The following is a 19,843-nucleotide window of genomic DNA, read 5'->3' as shown; positions in this document are numbered from 1 at the left end:
CTACGACTTTCAGGCTTTTCCTCTGCTGGTGTACCTACGGGTTAATCGGTAGCTGCATTGTTTACTCCTCCCCAGATCCAATCTGCTCATTGTTTTCCGGACTAATCCCTTTTCCAAGAATTACACCCGTCTGGATTCATTACCCACCTTCCCTATTTAAGAAGGAAGATCAGCCCACGACTGCCTCTGTGCCTGGCTTTTGGCGTATACCCAGTAAGAGCAGCATGGCTGCTAACCTCTTTTGCATCTACAATCAACTGTGTGCCGGACAAATGGCTAATGGTCACCTTTACTCCTTAGGTGACGTCTCCTTTCCTCTACCACGTAATTTTGATGAGCCCCGGAGCCTCGTGTCATCCCAACAGTTTCGCTGTGAGAGATATCCCAACCCCCCCTCCCTTCATGGTAACATATAATTATTGGCCTAGTCCACTGGGATTTGTTTTTTTTAAACTCTTCTTTGTAATAGTGAGATTTTAAAACACACACCCCTTTCTCCCACTGGTGCCCACTCCACCCTGCACCCCACACCAGCCCTGACCCCGGTAGTAAGGTCAAAGATACCTACGATCTAGGGGTCGAAACGTCGACTCTTCAATACCTGCCTAATGACTTTTCAACAGTGATTGAATAACTGTGATTCTGTGTGTTATATGGTATTACATTTCTATTGTCTAGACGATGGCTATGTGGTATATAATCATCTGTATACCAAAACTGTTTGTGATTTAATGTCACTGCCTTTCAATCACCCTACCCTTCACTAACTACCTTTCACCACCCCTCCCCTTTCGGGCACCACCTTTTGTGAATTGCCCATGATATTGTTTCCTCATAAAGAAGACATTTGTACTTTTGAGCTTTTCAATGTGATTAAAAACATTGTGTGCTAATCTATTGCGATTTTTTTTCTTGATAAACTGCTGCAAATGCTTTATGATTTTGTTTGCCCTGTTTATGTAATTCCTTCCCTACACTGGGACCCCTTTGTTTATATACCGCTGTAACTCAGGCGTTGAAGCACACCTGTGAGGCACTCAGCCTCTCGGTGGGAACCCAATGATGAAGCATGCCACCCACTAAGTTGGTGTTTGAGGGTACTTCTTAAAAAAGGAATCTTTTTCTTTTTGTTTCTTCAATCCAAGCAGTGATGTAAATCCGGCATTGCTCCTTCTTTGTTGATTGTGTTAATTTCTGAAGGGACTAGGAGTACTTCCATCCAGTACACCCTTTCTCTCCTTTTGCTTCTCTATAAATAAACAAGCAATACTGCCCATCAGTGCCAACTCTATGACTACGATACTTCTGTGAGAAAAAAATAAGGGGCACTTACTTTGCAACACAAATTGTGAAACAGAACAAATCCCACAGCATACATGAAAATTCAACTGCCACCTCTGAGGAGATTTCTCTAAAGTTTGCTGTCATCATCTTACCTACCTCTGTGTACTGCTGGACAATATTTTCGGGCGTTGGGCCAAGAAACATGTAGAAGTCCAGAACTCCACCAATGGTGCGCATGGTTAAAGAAGGGGCTGGATTAAGAAGAACTTCTGAAAGAAGGAAAGAGAAACAGTACATGTATCACCTACTTCTGCGATATTAACCCTTCTGTGCACAGTTCATGATTCCGCTCTCAGTGCTGCGCCAAGGAAGAAGGGGGTGCACTCCTTTTCCTGTCTTCAGCACATATATTATCCCAAAAAATCTCTGAGTGCATGGGCTTCAGACAGCAGAGCTCGGAAACACAGGAAGTCATTGCCTCGTTGTGTTTCAAAACTCTACTGTTCAGCGTCATCTTATGAATTGTTGGGGGCCCAAGACAGAAAATAGATTTTGGGGCTCCTTTTTCGAAACAACTCGAAATTGTAATGCCTATTTTCTGCTCTTTCAAATCTGCATCACTATTAGTTTAAAAAAAAACACAATTACGCATATATTTATATATATATATATATACTGTGGGCCCTTAAAAGAGAGGTATAGAGTCAGAAGCAGAGAAAAATCAACAAAGGTAAAATCGAGTGAGAGAAAGATTACAATACCGTGAGGGGAAGGGTCCTTGGAAGGTGGGGTCCCTGGGCGATTACTATTTGCCTATGTCTTAAAATGTATCTGCTGCTGTTAGCAGTACAAGCACCAACTCAGAGATTTTTCGAGTTAATGTACCAGTGAAGCTGGGAAAAAGAAACGCACAGACCTTTCTGGGTCGCCGCAGCGAACTGAAAGGGATCAAGATGGCCTGTTTTTTTTTCAGTTGTGGTGTCTAAGGTTCAAACATATATCTCAGAAATTCTCTCAGTAAATGCATGAACTTCAGACAACACAACTTGGAAACAGAGAGAGGGACAGAGGGAGGCTCCCAGGCGTTGAGTTAGCAGCAGTCGCAGATGATCTGCTTCTGCCGGAGCTCATGCACAATAAAACAGTAATAGGCACCTCTGCAAGTCAGCCCTGGCACACATAATGGAAGCTCTGCTCCCTGGCACAATGCAAGCACACAAAGACAAAGCGCTGAGCAGTGCTGGATATGGGGAGGAGCTGAACTGGTGAGACTATTGTCAGAATGTGTGTGTAGTTGGTGGTTTTATTTAAAACCACTTTTCAACAAAGGCGGCATGGGAGATTTTTGAAATGCCAATTAGGGGTGAGAGACCGTTCACTCACTCAAGTTCATGAATGCTATTTTAGTCATCCACAAATAATGCCCCCCTTAAATGAAAAAAAGGAACATTCGGAGGCAGGAAATAATTGTCAGCTGTACAGGAAGCTGTGCCTGATGATCCATTAAACCAATTCAGCAGCCCAGGTGAAGATTCGCTTTAATAAATAACAATTAAAGTGCCAATTTCATGCTCAAAACAGTGTCCCCTGACTGTTAGACACAGACCATGCTGGAGAGATCTTGGAAAAGTTCCATCTGTGGAACTAGTACACAGGCACATTCGAGTAATACCTGTAGCATCCAGCTACAATGAACACGGACACATATCTTGGTTAATAACTGGAGCTTTATTCAGTATGTCTTATCGGTTCCCTGTCCCTACTCTAACTAACCCCTTCCTGTCCTGTCCCCACCTCTTCCCCTCTGCCCACCTAGCTCCGCCCACCCCAGCTACTGGACTGCTAACTCCTTTACATCTCCCCCTTTCTTAATAACGTAACAAATGAAATAGAGATTAGTCCATCTCTACGATCAGTCTCTTAGGGGGCTGCACATGACGTCGGGGTCTCGCTGGTGTGGACACAATGTTCTCAGCAGCAGGGGCGTAACAAACGCCCCCGCAGACCCCGCAGTGCGGGGGGGGCCTCACTCTCTACAGTTAATGAAGGGGGCCCCCAGGGGGCCCGGCCCCCTCAGCTCTTCTGAGGGCTGTGAGAGAGGCCTGCGCTGAAGCAAGCCTCTCTCCCTCTGTGTCTGAAGCAGGTGCAGCCTGCTCCGTTCCCCTCACCCCCTCCCTCTGACTAAAGAGAAACAAAGTATCAACATTGTTTCTCTTCAGTCAGAGCCAGAGGCAGGCCCGGGACAAGGACGGGCCCCAGAGACAGCAGTATCCACTGCTCCTCTGAGGCAGCACAGAGCCCGGCCCCCCACTCTCTCCTCTCGATAAGCAAAGCCCACCCCACAATAGAAGAGAAGAGACAAGGACAAGGATTGGGTGGGGGCCCGGCCCACCCCACAAGAGAAGAGAAGAGACAGGGACAAGATGGGGTGGGTGCCCCTTCCCACAAGAGAAGAGACAGGGACAGGCCCCACCGAGAAGAGACAGGGACAAGGATTGGGTGGGGGCCCCACCCCACAAGAGAAGAGAAGAGACAGGGACAAGGATGGGGTGGGGGCCCCATCCCACAAGAGAAGAGACAGGGACAGGCCCCACCCGAGAAGAGACAGGGACAAGGATTGGGTGGGGGCCCCATCCCACAAGAGAAGAGAAGAGACAGGGACAAGGATGGGGTGGGGGCCCCATCCCACAAGAGAAGAGACAGGGACAGGCCCCACCCGAGAAGAGACAGGGACAAGGATTGGGTGGGAGCCCCATCCCACAAGAGAAGAGCAGAGACAGGGACTAGGATGGGGTGGGGGCCCCATCCCACAAGAGAAGAGACAGGGACAGGCCCCACCCGAGAAGAGACAGGGACAAGGATGGGCTGGGGGCCCCATCCCACAAGAGAAGAGAAGAGACAGGGACAAGGATGGGGGCCTCAGAGACAGCACTCTCCACTTCCCCTCTCAGAGCCCGGCCCCAACACTCTCCCCTCCATAAGCAAAGCCCACCCCACAAGAGAAGAGAAGAGACAGGGACAAGGATAGGGTGGGGGCCTCAGAGAGCAAGAGCAGGAGACAGCACAGAGCAGTGCTCGGGACCCTGACAAGGGTGGGAGTGGGGGCCCCCAGAGAGAGCATTCTCCAGGGCAAAGCTCACATGAGAAGGGACGAGGCAGCAAAATGGTGCCCTCAGGTAAGCCCTCTTGTTAGAACACACCATGGGCATCCGCAGGAGGGGAGAAGGGGGGCAGAGAAGGGTGCAAGGCAGAGGGGGAAAAGGGTGCAAGGCAGAGGGGGAGAGGGATGCAAGGTAGAGAAGGGTGCAAGGCGGAGGGGAGAAGGGTGTAAGGCAGAGGGGAGAAGGGTGCAAGGCAGAGGGGAGAAGGGTGCAAGGTGGAGGGGAGAAGGGGGCAAGGCAGAGGGGTGAAGTGTGCAAGGCAGAGTAGAGAAGGGTGCAAGGCAAAGAGGAGAAGGGTGCAAGGAAGAGTGGAGAAGGGTGCAAGGTAGAGAAGGGTGCAAGGCGGAGGGGGAGAAGGGTGCAGGGTAGAGGGGAGAAGGGTGCAAGGCAGAGAAGAGAAGGGTGCAAGGCGGAGGGGAGAAGGGTGCAAGGTGGAGGGGAGAAGGGTGCAAGGCAGAGGGGAGAAGGGTGCAAGGCAGAGAGGAGAAGGGTGCAAGGAAGAGAGGAGAAGGGTGCAAGATAGAGAAGGGTGCAAGGTGGAGGGGGAGAAGGGTGCAAGGTGGAGGGGGAGAAGGGTGCAAGGCAGAGGGGAGAAGGGTGCAAGGCAGAGGGGAGAAGGGTGCAAGCCAGAGAGGAGAAGGGTGCAAGGAATAGAGGAGAAGGGTGCAAGGTAGAGAAGGGTGCAAGGCGGAGGGGGAGAAGAGTACATGGCAGAGGGGAGAAGGGTGCAAGGCAGAGGGGAGAAGGGTGCAAGGAAGAGAGGAGAAGGGTGCAAGGTAGAGAAGGGTGCAAGGTGGAGGGGGAGACAGGTGCAAGGCAGAGGGGAGACGGGTGCAAGGCAGAGGGGAGAAGGGTGCAAGGCAAAAGGGAGACGGGTGCAAGGCAAAGGGGAGAAGGGTGCAAGGCAAAGGGGAGAAGGGTGCAAGACAGAGGGAAGAAGGGTGCAAGGCAGAGAGGAGAAGGGTGCAAGGCGGAGGGGGAGAAGGGTGCAAGGCAGAGAGGAAAAGGGTGCAAGGTAGAGAAGGGTGCAAGGCGGAGGGGGAGAAGGGTGCAAGGTGGAGGGGGAGAAGGGTGCAAGGCAGAGGGGAGAAGGGTGCAAGGCAGAGGGAGAATGGTGCAAGGTAGAAAAGGGTTCAAGGTGGAGGTGGACTAGGGTACAAGGGGAGGGGGAGAAGGATACAAGGGGGAGGGGGAAAAGGTGCAAGAGGGAGGGCAAGAAGGGTGCAAGGCAGAGGAGAGAAGGGTGCAAGGGGGATGGTGATGAAGTTAAAAATGTGCCCCCCTCCCTGGAAACATTTCTGCGGACACCCATGGAACGCACACTACTTTGTGAGGGAGAGTGGGAGAGAGTGGAGAGAGAGAGAGTGGAGAGAAACAGTGGTGAGAGAGAGTGGCTAGCGAGAGAGAGAGAGAGTGGAGAGAGACAGTGGAGAGAGAGTAGACAGTGGAGAGAGAGTGGAGATAGACAGTGGAGAGAAAGAGAGTGGAGAGAGAATGGAGAGAGCATGGAGAGACACTGGAGAGAGTGGAGAAAGAGAGAGTGGAGAGAGAGAGTGGAGAGAGAGAGAGAGTGGAGAGAGAGGGAGAGAGTGGAGAGAGAGAGAGTGGAGAGAGAGAGAGTGGAGAGAGAGAGAGTGGAGAGAGAGATAGAGTGGAGAGAAAGATAGAGTGGAGAGAGAGAGAGTGGAGAGAGAGTGGAGAGAGAGACAGTGGAGAGAGACAGTGGAGAGAGCGAGTGGAGAGAGCGAGTGGAGGGAGCGAGTGGAGGGAGCAAGTGGAGAGAGCGAGTGGAGAGAGCGAGTGGAGAGAGCGAGTGGAGAGAGCGAGTGGAGAGAGAGAGAGAGAGTGGAGAGAGAGTGGAGAGAGAGTGGAGAGTAGAGAGAGAGAGTGGAGAGAGAGACAGAGAGTGGAGAGAGAGTGGAGAGAGAGTGGAGAGTAGAGAGAGATAGTGGAGAGAGAGAGACAGTGGAGAGAGAGACAGTGGAGAGAGAGACAGTGGAGGGAGACAGCAGAGAGAGAGTGGGTGGAGAGAGAGTGAGTGGAGAGAGAGTGAGTGGAGAGAGAGTGAGTGGAGAGAGTGAGTGGAGAGAGTGAGTGGAGAGAGAGAGTGGAGAGAGAGAGTGGAGAGAAAGTAGAGAGAGAGAAGGGGGAGAGGGTGGAGAGAGAGGGAGTAGAGGGAGACAGTGGAAGGAGACAGTGGAGGGAGACAGTGGAGGGAGACAGTGGAGAGAGAGATAGTGAGAGAGTGGAGAGAGAAAGTGGAGAGAGGGACAGAGGAGAGACCGTGGAGAGAGAGACAGTAGAGATAGAGTGGACAGAGCTGAGAGAGAGAATGGAGAGAGAGTAGAGACTGACTGACTGAGAAACTGACTGAGAGAGAGAGTGACTGACTGACAGAGAGAGAGAGACTGATTGAGAGTGAGACTGACTGACTGACGGAGGCTGACTAAGGTAGAGAGAAACTGACTGAGAAAGAGAGACTGAGAGAGAGAGGCAGAGACTGACTGACAGAGAGATAGACTGATTGACTGTCAGAGAGACTGACAGAGAGAGACTGACTTGGAGAGAGACTGACTGAGAGAGAGAGAGACTGACTGAGAGAGAGACTGACTGAGTGAGAGAGTCTGACTGACAGAGACTGACTGACAGAGCGAGAGCGAGACTGACCGACTGGGGTAAAGAGAGAATGACTGACTGAGAGAGACTGACTGACTGGGAGAGAGAGAGACTGACTGGGAGAGAGAGAGACTGGCTGACTGAGAGAGAGATTGACTGACAGAGAGGGAGACTGACTGATAAAGACTGACAGAGAGAGAAAGAGACTGACAGAGAAAGAGAGACTGACTAACAGAGAGAGAGAGACTGACTGACAGAGAGAGAGACTGCCTGACAGAGAGAGAGACTGACTAAGAGAGAGAAACTGACAGACTGAGAGAGACTGATTGAGAGAGACTGCCTGAGAGAGAGAGACTGACTGACAGAGAGAGAGACTGAGACTGACAGAGAGAGAGAGACTGACTGACAGAGAGAGAGACTGACTAAGAGAGACTGACTAAGAGAGACTGACTGAGAGAGACTGACTGAGAGAGACTGACAGACAGATAGAGAGCGAGAGACTGACTGACTGACTGAGAGAGACTGACTGAGAGAGACTGAATGACAGAGAGTGATAGACTGACTGACAGAGAGAGAGACTGACTGACAGAGAGGGACTGACTGACAGACTGACAGAGAGAGAGAGAGAGAGAGAGAGAGAGAGACTGACTGACTGAGAGTGACTGACTAAGAGAGACTGAATGACAGAGAGAGATAGACTGACTGACTGAAAGAGAGATACTGACTGACAGAGAGAGAGAGACTGGGATGGAATTGGGGTCAAAGTGTGTATGAAGCTATGCAATGCCTCTTAAGATTGCTATTGTCTAATAAAAATAAAAATGTATTATCAAAATGTGCTCTTTGTAGTTATATCTGCTTTTGAAATACTGCATTGTCGCTTTGTCCAATGTTTTAAAACGGAAACGGGAAGGAGCAGTGAATGACCTTTTGTCAAAACTAAACGATGAGTGGGCCCGATGTTGTATATCATGACAGGAGTCTGCATCAGGAAACCCACCTAAAATTGGGCAAACTTCCCCGGCCTACTGATGGCAGGGACCCTGTAATGAATGGACCACCACCTATGACAGCCAGCGGGCAGACTAAGCCCAACCTTTAACTCCACCATCCAGTGTTACTATTAACGGCTGCATTGGTGACAGTGGCGTAACAATCGCCCGCATCCCCTGCAGTATGGCGGGTCGCTGGCCTGAGAGCTCTAGACAGGCATGGAGGATGGGAGGGGGGCCCCCTCCATGTAGTTTGCAGGGGGGCCCCCTCATGTTTCGTTACGCCACTGCTCAGCAGACGATTCCTTTGCCGATGAATGTCCGGTGTCGGATGAGACAGACTCAGGATTGTCTCGACTCTCAGGGGTGGGGATTGTGATTATGTTTTCGTGGTCTTCAGGGGGACACTTCTTGAAGTGAGAAGCGTTGCGGGTGACTCGCCGATTTTCCGATTCTGCGGTCACCATGGTGCCCTTTTGTTGTATAATTGTGAGAGGCTCATCCTTGAAGCGACAGTCAGTCTTTTGGCGCTGTTCTTGCTTGACAAGGACTTTGTCGCCTTCCTTGAGGGAGGGTGACCGGGCCCTTCGTTTGCGGTCAGCATATTCTTTCATTTTCTCTTTGCGGCACTGATCCGTTGCAACCATGTCTCTGTGTTGCTGATCCGAGAGGGGCTTCCTCAGTGCCCCATCCCAGGTTGGGATCCTATTTCTCATTGTCCTCCCAAGCATGAGAGTGGCAGGGCACTGGCCCGTCGTGGAGTGTGGAGTGGTTCTATAGGCACAAAGGACTTCATTCAGGGCTGACCTCAGATCTTTCTTCTCGGCGGTGGCTTGCTGGAAAGTCCTCTTGATGGTGGACATGAATCTCTCTACAGTGCCGTTGGCTTGGGGCCAGAGTGGCGTGACCTTGCGGTGTTGAAAGTCCATGTGCTTCGCAAAGTCACCGAATTCGTGACCGTTGAACGGGGGCCCGTTGTCCGTCTTGATGACCTTGGGGACGCCCCATGTCGCGAAGGTTTCTTCAAGCACCTTGAGAGTGCAGGTGGCACTAGTGGATGATATGAACTGGGCCACAGGGAATCTGGAATACTCATCCATGATGACAACTACGTACTTCCCTGATTGCAGGGGTCCATAAAAGTCCATGGCAACTTCCTGCCACACTCCGTCGGGCAATGGGGTCATCTGAAGAGGTGCGGGTGGGTTGCGGTGGCTGGTCAGTTGACATGGATGACAGTCTTTCAAGGTGTCCTCAACCATCTGGTCGAGGGCTGGAAACCAGACACGCTCTCTCAGTGCCCTTTTGGTGGATACGACCCCTCAATGGCCTTCATGAGTGAGGTCGATTACTCCTTGTCTCAGTGTCGCCGGGATGACTAGTCTGTGATCTCTCAGGAGGAGGCCATCACTGGTTACGGAGAGTTCGTCAGAGACATGTCGGAAGGCCTGAAGTTCTTTCTTGACGGCAGGGTCCTCCTCTTCCTCCTGCGGGTGGTACCTCCACTTGTTGGATTGTATGCGCTTCAGTACAGTCTGTAAGATGTTGTCTTGGTTGGTCGCTTCCCGAATGGCGAGCATGGGGATAGCTGGTGGACGAGCATGACCGGTCACAAAGTGGATGTATTCTTCCGCGATGGAGGGCGCAGTCTCTGAGGATTCACGGGGGTGGCGGGACATGTAATCCGCCGGATTCTCTGCCTTCCCCGGTTTGTGGACGATCGTGAAAGTGTACTCTTGTAGCCGTAAGCCCCATCTTTCGATCCTGGGGGGCATCTTGCATTTGGGATTTCCGTAGATTGTGACAAGTGCCTGGTGGTCGGTTATGAGCGTGAAATGTTTCCCGTATACGAAGATGTGGAAGTGCTCACATGCCCACACAACGGCCAGGCTCTCCTTCTCCGGTTGAGAGTATTTCCTTTCGGGGTCAGTCAGGCTCCGACTGGCGTAGGCGATGATCCGCCTCTGGTCTGATTCATTGTCGTACTGAGCCAGGATGGCTCCTAAGCCTACGGGGCTTGCGTCTACAGTGATTTTTCTCCTGGGGTTGAAATAGGAGAGGCAGTCGGCCGATTCCACGGCGCGTTTGATGTCAACGAAGGCACGCTCACATTCCGGGGTCCAATCAAAGGGCTGGCCAGCTTTTGTAAGGAGTCTCAGTGGGTGACTTACGGTGGCGTAGTCACGAATGTAGCGGGCACAGTAGCTCGCCATTCCCAGGAAGGAGCGTAGGTCGTTGACATCAGCTGGACTCTTGGTGTTGTTGAGCATGGCGATCTTGTCAGGGTCCGGTTTCATGCCACTGGACGAGAAGATGTGACCGAAGAATTTCAGGGTGGATTGATGAAATTCGCATTTTCCTTTGTTGAGGGTCAAGTTGGCGTCCATCAAGGCGTGGCAGACGCGGTCAAGGGCGATGTCGTGCTCTCGCATGTCAGATCCGTAAACTAAAATATCATCGCTATAATTGAGTGCGTTAGGTATGTGTTGGATGACAAGACGTATCGCCTCTTGGAAAATTTCAGCAGCCGATGAGACGCCAAAACTGAGCCGTTTATAGCGGAATAGACCAAGGTGCGTTGCAAAAGTAGTGATGGAGCGAGAGCAGTCATCGAGTTCGAGCTGATGATAGCCCTTGTTCAGGTCCAGTTTAGAAAATACTTTCGCCCCATTGAGCGCTGTGATCATGTCGCTCAGATGTGGGCCGGGGTGTCTCTCCCTTTCGATGGCTGTGTTCGGCAGGCGCATGTCCACACAGAGACGGACCTTGTTGGGGGTCCCTTTCTTGGGGACAATGACCACCGGGGACACCCAGGGGGTGGGGCCCTCAGTGCGCTCGATGATGTCAGCGTCCAAGAGTTCTTGCAGTTCATCTTCAACCGCCGATTGCAAGTGGAAGGGCACCCGCCTTGGATGTTGGGCCACTGGCTTGATTTGTTCATTTATGTGCAGATGAATCTGTCGGCCTTTCAATTTACCCAGGCCCTGGAATAGTGATGGAAATTTCACAACATAGTCTGAGCTGTCATTCACATTGAAGAGGACATGCACCAAGTGAAGGCGTTCAGCGGTGGGGAGGCTCAGCAGACAGTCGGCATCGGGTCCTTTAATGACATGGATGACTGCCGGGATGGAGATGCTGCCGTGCGTGAGGGTGGTGTCGAACTTGCCGAGACACGGGAGTGGTTTCCTCGACATCCAGGTGTACACACGGACAGGCGCGAAACGCAAGTGAGGTTTTGGGTTCATGCGTTCATGTTCAGCAACTGAGATGTAGTTGAGCGACGCGCCACTGTCCATCACGAATTTGGCCGCGTGGTTGCCCACCTTGATGTTGAGGCGTGGGTAACGTTTGAGCTGATCGCTGTCAGCGATGTTGATGTACTCAGTGGTGTATGAAGACCGCCTGGACGAAGACGATCTTGATTCTCTTGACGGAGAGCGACGGTCCCATCTGGAGCGTCGAGACTCGTGGCTGGAGTGGGAGGACGCAGGAGAACGAGTGGGTTCACCCTGAACCGCTCTGATGTGGTGACGTTTGATCTCAGATCTCGAAGGCCTCTGCTGGCTATCACGTCTGTCATTGTCACTGCGTCTTTCTCTGTGATATTCACCACACATGGCCTCAAAATGGTTGGACCGTCCACATTTTCTGCAGCGTTGGCCCATGGCAGGGCAGGAGTCGATGTGAGGGTAGTCGTAACCGCACCTGAAGCACCGCCTTGTGCGGTCGAGTCGCCGATCCCTCCTCTCAGGGTCTTTCCTTCTGTAGTCCGGGCGTCGCCTGGGCGAAAATCTGGATCGCCGTGACCTGTCACGCGGGTTGCGTCTGCTGTTGTCACGATGATCCTGTCTTCCATGTCGTCGGTCAGAGACACGGTTGGCATGTTCATTGCTGGTACTGGGTACAGTCTCGATGTCTGCTGCATTTTCTTCAGCCTGGTCGTGCAACCGGGAGTTCTCCTCAATTTCTGCGAGTTCTTGCGGATTCCTTAGCAGTCGCCGTCTCAGCGACTCTGAGTGACAACCAGAGATTATTTGGGATTTGATGGCCGCATCGGGCGAGAAGTTTGTAAAGTCACAGTATTGAGACTGTCGTCGCAGTCGATGAATGAAGGAACTCAGTGGTTCCTCCTTGCCCTGACGCTGCTGGTGAAACTTGTGTCGCTCGTAGTCGCCGTTTCTCTTGTGCAGAAAACGGTTATTTAGCACATCTCTCACTTTGGCATAAGTATCGCCTTCTGCGGTCGGGATCTCTCGCACAATCTTGCTTATCTCACGCCCCCCTAGGTTGCGAAGGGATATTATTTTGTCTTTATCCGGCTCTATTTTGGACCCATCAATATAGTCCTCAAAGTCCTCAAGCCATTCTTGCCACTTTAGGCCCATGCTGCTTCCAGTTGTAACGGTTAATGGCTCCGGTGCTTGTAGGTGTGTTCCTCCTTTGACTTCCTTTTGCGCACCCGCAGGGGGGTTAGACATCTTGACAGTGGGTCTTCAGTGCTTGTTTATTTCCACTGTCAATGCTTGTTTCTGTCTTCGTCTTCGTCTGTGTCTGTTTTTCTTTTGCCTTTGCCAATGTTTGTTTCTTTGTTCTCGCCAATGCTTGTTCACTTTTGCCTTGTCTCTTTTGCCAATGTTTGTTCACTTTGCCAATGCTTGTTCACTTTTGCCAATGCTTGTTCACTTTTGCTGTTGCCTGACTCCAAGATGGCCGCCCTATGACAGTCAAGGGGTCTGTCTTGACGAGCGCCTGACTTAAAGATGGCCGCCGTCAGTACCGGTACACGAGGCTTTCTCTCTCAGTTCATGCACTGCTGGCTCACTCTGGACTCACCGGCCGGCGTCTTCGGGGGCAGCACACATCAGGGCTCACTTTCCTCTGGCCACCGCAGCTACCAGGTGAGGTTGGGGTGGGCTCCCGCCTTGCTCAGCACGTTCCCGCTTTTTTCTTCGCGGCGGCCTGCCGACTTACACGCATCCCGCGTGAGGATTTCACCGACGGCGGGGTCTCAGGCTCGGGTTTACCGGCGCTTGATCGCTCTCGCTGGGCGGTCGGGGCGGACGTTGTCCTCGACACTGGGGCACTTTTCTTTCACCGTGGGGCACGCAGCAGAGTCGGAGTAGGCTCCCGATCTCTGCGCTATCACTGCTCACGCTTCTGGCGGGGTCACGTGTCGGCGCTCTCCGCTTCTCTCTTCTTCGAGCCGGTCAGCGCTCGGATGTACAGCTCCTCACGGCTCCCTCACAAAGGGGAACAGGTTGCCTGCGGCCGGCCTCTTCTCCTGGGGCATCGGCGGCTTGCACTTCTCGGCGGCGTTTTCCTTCTTGAGGCTGCCGGGGACAGGGCGTCTCTTTAAACTTTCTGCAGGCAGTGGGCTTGACTGGATCCCACCCTCGTCGCCAGTTGTAGCATCCAGCTACAATGAACACGGACACATATCTTGGTTAATAACTGGAGCTTTATTCAGTATGTCTTATCGGTTCTCTGTCCCTACTCTAACTAACCCCTTCCTGTCCTGTCCCCACCTCTTCCCCTCTGCCCACCTAGCTCCGCCCACCCCAGCTACTGGACTGCTAACTCCTTTACAATACCAATGTCCTATGTGTAAAGCAGCTCCTCTATTTGAAAATAAAGAAACTACCGCTGTGAGTTTTAGGTTCTGTCCTGTCCCTTTCCATACTGGAAAGGAATTTACTCATGTGCTTTCCAAAAGTAAATCTCCAACCTTCACCACGGTAGGAATCGATCAGAGGTAGGTTTGTAAATATACACAAAGGATTAAGTGTGTAGGTGAGGACATATCATCAGGGAGTTCCAGGCCGAAAATATTCACTCCTCGGATGTGGGAGTAGATTAACTGACACGTAAATCCTCACATGCGTAAATTCATTCCACAGGTGTTAAGCCAATGTTTGTGAATTCCAAACAATGCGTTGCTCTCGTACAAAACACTTTTAGCAAGTACAATAAACTCAGACGCGCAAGTGGCGTTGTGAACTTAGTTTTAATCGAGCCTTACGCCTTACCTTGTGCATTGGCATTCAAGAAGAGGACACCATGAGCGCTTGAGTCTTTCTCCACACACATATAGAATGGGTGCACGCCATACATATTGGCAAATGGCTGGAAGGTAAACAAAACCAAAGCACACATTATAGCTTGCTATTTTTTTATTTATTACGCTTTTTATTGCTAGATTTCGTATTTTTTCCAAGATGCCACCAAGATGGCCACGGTGTACTACAGAACCAATGTGAACAAAGAGAAAGGAGCATGCAAAAGTCCGCTGAAGCATTTAGAATAAAGTATAAAGGCAGTCGGTACTGGGGGCAAACACCAAGATGCGCCTTAGCAGATGGTCGGTTCAGTGTAGCATCTACTGGTTCAGAGGACCCCAGAAAATACACGCGGGTGTCAATGCAGTTATGGATCTCGGACAATACCCAATGTTATGTTTGCTTGATATGTCTCTACTGTTTGCCCCAGTCGCAGCCACTCAATGTCACTGTCCTCACTGTCAATCTGCCAGACTGGCGAGAAATAACCAAATGCAATGGCATCGGCCTACCTAACTGCAAGAAGATGGATGACACCTTGAATCATGTAAGCACAGAATTCGATCAAGTGGGGCACACTTCTTATTCATATTTAATTAGTGGGAGGAATTGCAGGTGCAGGCAATTTATTTCATTTTTGGAGGAGGCAGCAGTGGGATTTACTGTTCTAGGGTCTTTTCGGACCATATCATTATCCATCGCAAGAATGATGAATATGAATTCAGGAGAGTACTAGCTGTCGTACTGTCAGTGCATCTGAACATCTTGGAAATATAACACACTAGTATGCAGTAGGAGATATTTCGTCCTTTGGTGGATCATCTAGGGGTATGAGATGAGGTACCTCACACAATCATGGTTATAATGTATTAGAACAGAGCCTTTATTTCAGACTGTGTTTGGCCCCGCTGTGGATGAAACACCCCAAATGCTGCTTACATGAATTGTTACAAAGGGAATTCTGTGATGTGCCATGGTGAGACTGCATTAAAAGAATGCGCGCTCTGGCACAACCTTTGGCCTCAGGTCATCTGCTGGCCCTTAATGGTAGAGAAAGCACTGTCACTATATGCTGCTATTTGCTCCTCACAGTGCGTGTGTCTGTCTGCCATAGAGCACTATCGTGCAATGAAAGGCCTTCCGCCTAAGGTGAGCAAGATGCAGATGGTGCCTTGCCTGCGTACAGAAGGAAGCTGAAGATGTCTGACCGTGGTGAAAAGGCCCTACAAAAGCAGGTTCTCTCACTGCTCTCCCATCAAACAGCCAAACCAGGAGCAGGGGTCGCCGTGGAATAGTTCTTGTTATTGGCTATCACACATATGATGGGTGAGTGCAGACACGCTCAAGCCGCGCCTTTTGCTGAGAAGGGCCCATTGGTTGCAAATTGACCCTGTGGCTCCTCAACTACTAAACAAATAGGGTGGTCCCTGGTGTAGTCAATTGCAGCCCTATACTCTACAATGGCGTACATAGTTTAGGTATGTAGACCACTATAGACTGCTACTGAATCAAGCATTCAGATTACATTGGAACCCCCTCCCTTAAGAGTGCCAGACAGTTAATATCTTCAAAGCATATAGGAGTCTGATTACTAGGTAAATATCTATACTGCTGAGTGGGGTGTTTACTTAGTGCAGTAAGTGCCTCATATTCCTAATTCTCTCTTAAAAACGAAGTTCATGTAAAGGAGAGAATTAGACCAATGTGGAGTGTAAGAATATATTCCAACCTCTGGACATGGGGGGGGGGGGGTTGTGATTTTAGTTGACCCTGCCCAAAGTGGGCCTTAAAATTGTTAGTCATACTAAACAATTAATGGTCGCCATCGTCAAGGCACAGTTTAAGGGTTTGAAATCAGAGATATTAGGGTTAAAAATGCTATTACCATGCTTGCACAAGCACTAAATGGAAAAGTAGATACATTGAGAGAATTACTAATTAACCTTACTAAGGAAGCAGGTAAGAGTCCCACTAGTAGTGCTGAGCAAGACCACATCGCTAGTGATACTTTAAGTAACACAATTAACCAATCACTCTCCCTAGGCTGCAGCAAGGCAGGGGTCCATGGAATACCGTAACCAAGAGAGGCAACGCTAAACAGTCTTGTGGTGATTATAAGAGACAGAACAAAAGCCCCCCAGCTTTCCTGGACTGCCAGGTATTCGCAGGGCATGATGAAGGGCACAGATAACTATGTAAGACCGATAACACAGGCAATCAGTACTATGATCCTGAAAAGATCATGTATTGCACACTGTTCTATGCACATAGGGAGAAGGCTGTTAGTGACCAGCTGAGCAAAGACATTTTTATGAAAATGTTTCCAAAATTACTGTCCAGAACTCTTTAAAGTAGAGAATCATTAACCAACACAATAATTCACTACATAGTATGTCCACAATTGTAGATCTGTAATAAGGGAGGATATTGCTGCTGTGAATCATTACACAAATATATAAAGCAGCATGGATTATACTAGTGTAAGATTTGTCAGCAAGGAGATCATTTAGGGCTTAATTGGCTTGGGCCACATGATAACACTATCCAGTGGCTAAAATATTCGTAGAAAATGGAATCCACCTTATGATTGACTTCCAGACAGTCTGAATCGGTATAGGCCGATGTGTATTGAGGCTCCAGGGACCAAAAAGAAAGATCCCATTCCATGGTGGCCTCAGACATAGATTTACTCTGCCAGGTTCAGTTGCACAAAACTGCTGTTAACCATTCACAATCTGATAACTCGAAGGAGTTAAATGCTTCAAATATCCAGCTGAACACATGTGTATCTGGGGTGGTCATAGGAATCGTAAAAGAGGGCAGTTTACCAATATCGGAAATGTAGAGACCTTCCCTCTAGTCTTGTCCTTGCTTAAAATTTCAGCTGTGCCTGATGTTACAGACGGAGTACCAAAATAACCTAATGTCATGGAACTTGGCCGGCCTACATTCAAACCTCAATGTTTCAAAGTGGGGGGAATTTATTGATCATCATTATTATCTTTCTACAGGAACCCTAGGCGACGGAGCCAGTGCATAGACTGGTCTACCTCTCATTTTACATTAATGCCACTCAAGCTAGCCCAAGGAGAGCCTCTGGGGTTTAACTGTTTGGTTAACAACTGTGATCCATTGTAAGACTAAAACCTTATACATTGGGTTGAAGGATATATTGGGGAATATCTTAACCCTCCTGAATACCTCTCAGCACAGACACATCACCGTGGTAAATATATACATATGTACAGTCCCGGATAACATAGAATCACAAACATTATATGCCTTGAAATCTCTGCTTCAATCTATACATCCCACTTGGCCCGTGATCATAGCTGGGGATTGTAATACGAAATTTTAACCCTTCGAGCCCCTTTCATCTATGTTGGCAGTAGAGGACAAGAAGTGGGGAGTGCCAGAAGTTTCAATTAAGTGGGGCTTTACTCTCTGACTATATGACTTTTGCACTAGTTACTTCATAATTGTTTACTTTCTCATGGCTGTATTTTAATGTTGTTTGATGAATTATGATTCTTACATGATTGTTGCACTTGTCACTTTAAAATTGCCTGGCTCCTTATGCTCCAAAGACTGATGTTGTCTCATAATTTGTGATTTGTTTAATGATTTTAATGGACATTAATGGTTATGTATTGACCGAAATAAATTAATACTACTACTGGACAGTATTCAACTGTCATCTGCACAAAGAGTTACTCTTCAATACAGAGATTAATAATGTATTATACCTCTACACACCTATGATACATTAGGAGAATATGCATCTTGTAAACACTTACACCCACTAGCTGGACACACGCTATACAAAATTAGGCAGAGAAGTAATATAGTAGTTATTCACCACTATGTTCTCTCCAAAATAAACTAAAACATTCATTGGATGATGTAATCAGTGATGTAATCCATTATTTAATTTGAGATGTCAGCAGTGGTTCATAAATAATGTCAAAGACATGTCATGATTGATGTAATATATGAGGTCATTAGCAGTGCATGGATGGGGCGAAAGTTACAGTTAGGGCTGCGAACTATAACTGGTGAATTTCAGTTGTTTTAATAGTTCAAAATGTTAATGTTATCACTGGCATATACTATAACGTCACTTTAACCTTTGGTATTTTCAGTGAATTTCTAAGTTTTCTTAAAATAAAATCAGAACTTTTTAGCACATCTAACTATAATGTTGGCTTAACCTTTATTTTTTCAGTGAATTTCTAGGGGTTTTTTGACGTAAATATATATTTTATTATCATACATAAAATCAACCCACTGCTATGCACAGCATACAGCTATGTGTGGGTGGGGGTTGGCTGCAGGCAGCCAACCGAATCTAACAATGGCTTTCAGCTGTACACAGTTTGGGGTTGCCAACAGGGACGTGTCTGCAGCCAGCCCTGAGCCCAACCCATCCAGAGGTAGCCAACCCCCCCACCGCAGGCAGCTAACCCCATGCTGCGCATGGTCTTTTGCCTTGAACAGCATGAGGTGGACGTCAGGGCCTGGCGTGCAGCTGGGGATTGCAGCCAAGCCCTGCATCCAAGTCATGCACCCACCTGCAGACAGCCAAACCCATGCTCTGCATGGCCTTTGGGCATGATAAGGCTCAGGGAAGGGAGCAGCACTCCGCAAGCATTATCAGGCCCATGGGACTCCTCCCCCCTCAGGCTGCATGTTATTATATGGGTGAAATGAGGCCCCACTCATTAAGCCTTCTCGCCCCCGGAGGCCCCATCCCCCAGGGCCAATATAATAAATGAGAGGAGGTCACACAGACCCCCTCCCTGAGATCTATCAGGCCCCGGGGAACCCCGCCCCCGGGCCTGGATTAATTATAGGTCAGTGCCCCAGCTGGGGCACCCACAATTCACCACGTTAGGGGCTATGGGAGAGCACCAAGGTCCAAGTTAGTCCCAGCTGGCCCCCCGCATAAAGCAAGAGCTGGTATGGCTCTTGCCTGCAGAAGTGCGGACTCGAAATCAGAACACAAGTCTGCTCACACCAGGTGGGAGCATGTTTAAAGTTCCTGCCAGCTTGGAGCAAACTTGAATGTTTGCTTATGTAAGGTGGGTCATTTAAAAATGCTCCCACCAGCCGTGAGCAAACACGTTTCACTGCCTACTGTAGTGAGGGCACGGAAAGTGCTCTGTCCTGGGGGTGGGCTAAAAGATCTTGGGGACTTAGTTCACTGTATTTATCATGGGATTGCCATACCGTGCTAGAGATTGCTGGTGCAGATTGGTTCCTAAGTTGTAACATGTGTGCACCTCAGATATATGAAACCCATGCCTACCATTTGTGATATGGTAGATGGTTGAAGAATTTCCGCTCTTAGAGAATGACTTTAACTGCAATGGTTAGGAGTAGGTTTAGCAACACCATATCACTGGCATCTATGGGCAGTGGAGTCAGTGAGCCCCTTGGGCCCAGTGTTACAATAGAGAAATGTAGGTTTATGGGTGTATTAACGATTACTAACAAATGGTTTTCTATCAGTAACCAGTATGAGTCTAGCAACTGGCAGTCAAAGAACATGTGTTGGTGAGCTCTGTTCCTGGTTACTATTCCAGCATTTATCATTTTTTTCATAGTTTCAATTTGTACAAATGAGCTGGGGTCGAAAGCATGAGATTCATCATAAAAAATTAGATTGAATAAGAGATGAGGCAATTTTATTGCTCAAGGAGGGTTTGCCAATCTTATTCCAGGTATCAGA

At 49.3% G+C, this 19,843-nt stretch overlaps 1 protein-coding gene across 1 annotated transcript in view; it reads right to left on the bottom strand.

The window, feature by feature from the left end:
- LOC147750636 (lysosomal alpha-glucosidase-like) overlaps positions 1-19,843 on the bottom strand; it is an 817,641-nt gene that overhangs the window by 463,448 nt on the left and 334,350 nt on the right. The window contains exons 6-7 of the mRNA XM_086967236.1: positions 14,083-14,179; positions 1,441-1,553 (exon numbers count right to left, since the gene is read on the bottom strand). Coding sequence (XP_086823362.1) covers positions 1,441-1,553; positions 14,083-14,179 — 210 coding nt within the window. The remainder of the gene's footprint in view (positions 1-1,440; positions 1,554-14,082; positions 14,180-19,843) is intronic.

The sequence above is a fragment of the Lissotriton vulgaris genome, chromosome 1_1 (assembly GCF_964263255.1).
Source record: "Lissotriton vulgaris chromosome 1_1, aLisVul1.2, whole genome shotgun sequence".
Lineage (NCBI taxonomy): Eukaryota > Metazoa > Chordata > Amphibia > Caudata > Salamandridae > Lissotriton > Lissotriton vulgaris.
This window is presented reverse-complemented; position numbering and strand designations above follow the sequence as displayed.